The sequence below is a fragment of the Opisthorchis viverrini genome (genome assembly GCF_000715545.1).
Source record: "Opisthorchis viverrini unplaced genomic scaffold opera_v5_502, whole genome shotgun sequence".
Taxonomy (NCBI): Eukaryota; Metazoa; Platyhelminthes; class Trematoda; order Opisthorchiida; family Opisthorchiidae; genus Opisthorchis; species Opisthorchis viverrini.
The window spans coordinates 160,678-166,727 of record NW_008752166.1 but is presented as its reverse complement, the minus strand read 5'-3'; the positions used below and the strand labels follow the sequence as shown (position 1 = coordinate 166,727).

Genomic DNA, 6,050 nt, shown 5'->3' with positions numbered 1-6,050 from the left:
ACTTCATCTGTCAGGGCGAGTGAAGAACAGCCAATGCAATCTGTCTCAACGAAAACGGTAATTCCATTGGCTGTTATATAGTCCCGTTACGTTCGGAGCTAGTTCTCCTAGTAATTAATTGTTTTCGTTTGTTTAGATCTATGCAGTTTCACAAACCAAATTACAAAATCAGTTGCGGGAAGCGGGTTTCACGGAATCGCTAACACTCAAAAAGCGCCCAAATCTGCGGATAGGGAGATGCTTTATAAGATCATGATCGTACGTCGAGTAATCCCATGGATGGCGTCACCATTCATGGGATGATACTCGAAAGAGGATTCCCACCTTTTTTAACACTCGACTTTGTCATTTGAACAGTTGTCTAAACCGATCAGCCAACCGGAGTGAGCAGAATGTTACATATTATTTTCGAACCAATTGATATGTAGGGAATGTGAAACCCGACGGCCACCGTGGTTATTTGAATTTGTAAAAAAGTACACGAATCTTGTGCACGATAAACGGATCCGCTGGATTTTCAGAACGATGCAGCAGGAAAATTACCCTATTGTTTATGGTCCTCGCCCCCAAAGTCTGGGCAGTTGTTTTTTTACGGCTGGTGACAATTTCAGAGTTTCTGAGTTTGTTCGGCTTCAGATCTGAACGACTGATGAGAAATTCCACTTCATTGGTTCAGGTGAATAAACAAAGCAAAGACTAGTCGTAATTTAGGCTCCAACAAACTGAACTAACATGTTTGCGCTCGGAAATTTTGTGGTGAAGCAATAACGCATCGCGGCATACTCGGTACCGGAAAATGTGTTGTAACTGAGTGCTTCACGTGACAACCAGACGGATGAGCTGGAAAACCTACGAGTTCAGAATCATGCATACCCTGTCGTGGTAAAAATTGTGACAGTGCACCAGTGTGTGAGGGTATATTTCAGCACGGAGCGTCTGCGATTAACTGCTTGTAGTCACCCAGATGGCTACGAATCGGAAAAAGTGAGCTTTGCGTACAGAAAGACGAGAGAATGTAAGGACAAGGCGACATTACTTGCTGAAAGAATCTACCAGAGTAGAAATCCTAAATCCTTTTTGGGAGATAATCAAAAGGCTCGACTGTTGACGTCATCATAAGAGGAAAATAACGAATACTTAAGGTAAAACGTCGGTCGCAGTGTACAACGAAAGTCACCCTTGCTCAAAAGAATCAAATTACTCTGCCTTTCTGAGGCAAGATGATGGGAAAAGACAGAAGTTTGTGAGAGACAATGCGATATGATGAAACAGTGAGCGGTAGTTGTATTATCAACTAGTCTACCTAAAGACAAACGGAAAGGCGCAAGTGTCTTGCTATAAAATCACTAAGGTTGTCAACTGCATACCATAGATGCATTGGGAATAAGTCAAGGTTCACTTTTCTAACTTGTCTTACGAATGTTTGGATTGCTATGTTGCTGAATGACACGATTCAAAACAAACTCTCTGTTGGCAGTTAGGCAGCGGACTGCAGGTCGATCTACAACCGCCTGTGAAGCAAGTAACAAGCAGTTAGACAAACAATTAGTTAAAATGAATACTTTGCTTACTTCCAATATACATCCTTACCAGATGCTGTTGGGGCCCAAATTCCTGATGATCCTTTCTTAGTTTCAAATGCCATAATACCAAATTTGTCTGTCAGTAAAAGGACTAGCAAATACGAAAAGCGAACACCACTCGAAATCCAAACGAAATCGACCTGTAAGGATGAAATAATATAACAAATCGTTCAGCTGTAGCACCCTTTCGGTGCCTATCTGCCATGCCACCCGAAGGAAGCATGAGGGCTGGGATAGTGCCAGGTTGCTCAAGTCTAGACGGGAGAAGTTGAGAGGCAGAGGTCGGGTTCGAAACACGGACCTTCTGGTCAGTAAATTCGCACTCTAACCACTGAGCCATCTAGCCCCATGTAAGGACGAGGTATGGTGAAGTAATTAACCTCAGGCCAAACTAAAAACACTTTTAACTACTCAAACTGCTCTCTCTGTTTTCGACTTGCAGACTCGTTCCCACATTTTCGAGGCTAGCACATGCACACACAGGCAGATCGATGATCATCACACCACATTTAAACCAGTCAACCTTAAAAACGGGCCTGAAGTGACCTGAAAAACATGTATGGTTTAAAAGTGTCATCTGCTCCGACCATTCTGCCCTAAATATTTACTACAGGAGTGCAACGGCCAGGGCTTTAAACCAACGCACATACCTCTAAACAACAACTACTAAGGAAATCGGAAAAATTCTTACAAACAAACTCCTCCCTCTGTGGAAAGATCAAGTGGAGGAACTATCCTGGAAGGGGTTTACGGTGAGAAAGATCCGCGAGACCAAATAAGCGATTTGTTCGGAGTGTACCTTGGGAAAATTCTAGTGTCGCTAATATTATGGTTAATATAATGTAAGATGATTCGTACTGGGTTCATGGAATTCAATCGGTCCCCGCTTGAGTGTTTGGGCGGTGTGAAACTGATCTTCGAAGTAAAAAAGCATCTCCATTAGTTACGACTCGGCTGGCGAACGAATGTCACCCTGGAAGCACTGACTGGTAAACACATGTTCAGTGCGAAGATGCATCCGTGCCACCTGTGGAGCTCCACACTTCGAAGGAAACCGTGAACACTACATTGACAAGTTACCGTATAGCTAGTTGCCTCGTCGTTCACTTGGACTTGTAAACTTGTGGGTGAATGAGTTCAAACGGTTAACACACCGGTGCTCCATCATAGTACTTTGACAACGGAGAACACCAATAAAGTCTTAAGCCGATCTACTCGGCCTCAGGCCAATGACTCCGAGTAACTACATCAAGGCCTACTTCCATGACCGACTATCAACCAGAAGCCCCTGGTGGAAAACTCGACTTAGAAGGTATCAGATCGAAGTGCAGGGTACACAGTGCACTAGAAGTTTGTGAATGTAGCTATGGTTCCAAAGCCCTTTTGGTGGCAGGAACCAATATGCTCCCGAGTAAACAGGGCTGACACCTCATCTTTAACTGGTTGTGGACATAAAGTATGTAACACGTATAGTAGCAAAAGTAAACCACATACCTTATGCACTCGTCTGCACACCAAATTGGTTTTAACTGTAGACTTACCTGGAACCCAACTGAATCTCTCGGTTCAACGAGCGTGAAACCAGTTGTGAGTTGTTGAAGAGACGTCAGCAACCTTATGAGCAGTGTATTACGTCTTTATTTTGTATTACATCTCGAATACGTAACGACTGAAACATGAGGTGGTTCAGTGAGGCAAATCTTAAACGAGAGATCCAGCTGGATTCTAGGCGAGTTTTCTCTCAAGACCAAACTGGCATGCATACGTGTGTATACGTCGCAGTTCATGAAAGTTGGGTTCAAGTAGATGGTTCAAGGTTGATGGAAATTTGAGGACTACCTGATGAGCTTCAAGAAGGATAAAACGGATATTGGGATTCCAGAAACCTTGTACACGACACAGCAAATCTACAAACTCATACATCATTTAGTGAGGTCGAGATAGCTTAGTGGTTAAGGCACCAGCTTGTGGACAGGAAAGTCCAACCCAATCTCAACATATCGACTGCTCCTGTCTAGGGTTGGAAAACCCAACAGTATCCAAGCCTTCGTGCCTTTTTCCGTTAGGCACCGAAAGGGTGCTACAGCTGGACTCTTTATTTTATTTATTTTTAAAATGGGCAGATCAGGGGATAAAGGTTGGTTCGAAGACAAAGAAACTTCTAATCAACACCTGTGTACACGCGACCACCTATCTTGCTTCTGTTAGAACTGCTTCACTGAACGCCAGAAGCCCAAAGAAAATCGTTCAGCTGTGGCATCCTTTCGGTGCCTAACTGCCATGCTACCAGAAGGTAGCACGAGGGCTGGGGGTAATGCCAGGTTGCCAAAGCCTAGACAGGGGAAGTCGGGTGTCCTAGACAGGGGAAGTCGAGAAGCAGAGGTCGGGTTCGAACCATGGACCTCCCGGTCAGTAAATGCGCATTATAACCAATTGGGCCGTCTCGCTAGAAGCCTTAGTTTCGGATTGCGTAACTAGAGGATTCACACGAGGCATATGGTCTGCCGAGATTTCAATGACCTCGTGGGTGGCGTAACCGACACGTTTTTAAGCCGTTGGGAAAATACACAGCAATTGATTGAGACGAATGTACAACTATAGACGGGCGTACGCCGATCTGCAGGATGAATGAAGTGTTGACACTTCGAGACCTATGCCTCCCTGCTGCAACGAAAGGGACCGCTGGAACAACCGATTTCAAGCTGCAGGGAAGAATAGACAACTGCTTTTGAGGATAAAAGTTAACCAAGATTCAGAAGACAACATCAAAGGTGGCTCATCATCCATCAGGTCATGTTCGCAAGTCATACAGGAAGTAAAAAAAATCATCAACATTCGCATGCACATCGCTTGAGAGGATTTTCAACATTTATAACGAAAACCGAATGACTATAAAGTGGGATCTCGAAGATGCTACAACTGAACAGTCTAACAAGTAGACCTTCGCATTAAGATGTGTGCTTCTGATTGAGATATTAGCACGGCACCTTTACTTTGCACGACGGCCAACCAACCAGATAGGAACATGTTGGGTAGGGTCCCTAAGAACAGACAAGATTGAACTCCGTTCGGAGCTAAGGTTCATCTTGAGCCGTATCTATGTGTGGCAGACAAAACAACGTTCCAACTGACCCCAATGACTTTTCAACTGCTCTCATCCAGATGGTATTTCAGTTGTAGTGTCCAGGAAGTTATGAACCTGAAGCACGAAAGGTTTGGTGCAATTTGTCGACTGGGGGAACAGAGGGCCTAGGAGGAGAAATGAGACCAAAAATACCAGCCAACAGAGCGTAGAAACTGCCCGTGGATCCTGAAGACAAGTCACAAACATCCGAGAGTATCAAAAACGAGCATGAGATATTGAGCAAACCTTATCGGATCAGGGATATGTTCACAAGGGGGTAAGCAGGACAGGTACACCAGAAGTACTAAATCGTTGCTAAAACTCCTGATTCTAAGCGGTTACGTTACAGGGCGATTGGACACGAACAACACATGCACAAAATGGGGGGCTTGAGATTAGTAAAATCCCGTGCTATGATATAGACAACGCGACAAAATGAAGGATCCCGAAAACATCAACAGATTTGTCGTAGGAGCAAACAGACGAATACAGAGAAGAACCAGGATGAAGAGTTAATAAGTATCATTATATTTACAAACCAGACCACAGAGGAATAGCTAAGATAAGGAGACTGATGCAGATGAAGTGGACAAAACTCGTTTATGGTAAGTTCGGCGCTCATGAGGACTCAAATTGTCCCAACGGGCCAACAGTTGGTTGGCAAGCCAACTCTGCGTGGGAGGGCATCCGTATTCAGTACGGTACTCTCGTTTGAGAGATGGACCAATGTGTTTTGCAAAAAGCCGGAAAGCAGCGCGCACAACAGCTGCATCCATCATTGGCTCTTCGTTTGGAATCTCCTCACTCTCTGCCTCATCGTCTTCTGATTCGTCGAAGGCGCAGCTGAGTTCTCGCTTCAACGTCATGTCCACCTTCGGTTCGTGATGAGTTTTCCGCCGTTTATGCTGCCGAACAGCCTCCGGTTTTGTTCTTTTGGCTGAAGGAGCCGTGGAAGGTTCCGCAGGAGTGCTAGAGTCCGAGATTATTGAGTGGTCGGTAGAAGGAGTAACGGGGGGACAGGATTCGCTAAACAACTCGCTCGCATTCACTGACTGGGTCTGCATTACATGACCCAGCTGGTTTACTAGCCAATTTTTGTCTTCTGATTCAGATGCGCTTCTGGAAAGGAAAGATAAATCGCCAAGTAACTCCACCAGACAGCAAGAAATTGCAGCCGACTTCATTGCCAACTCGATATTACTCTGCTTAAGCATCTTTATATGGGTTTCCAGAAGCTCACAAGCTTTCACGCGCCAGTCCGGCTGATCACCCGAAGGTGGGCTGTTGGGTTCTTCCGTTAGTACCAATTTTGGCGAATCCACGGAATCGCTGGCGGTGCTCAT

At 45.0% G+C, this 6,050-nt stretch overlaps 1 protein-coding gene across 1 annotated transcript in view; it reads right to left on the bottom strand.

Moving 5' to 3' along the window:
- T265_11478 (hypothetical protein) overlaps positions 1 to 6,050 on the bottom strand; it is a gene marked incomplete at both ends in the record, with an annotated part of 15,806 nt that extends 9,756 nt beyond the window's left edge. The window contains one exon of the mRNA XM_009178145.1: positions 5,304 to 6,050. Coding sequence (XP_009176409.1) covers positions 5,304 to 6,050 — 747 coding nt within the window. The remainder of the gene's footprint in view (positions 1 to 5,303) is intronic.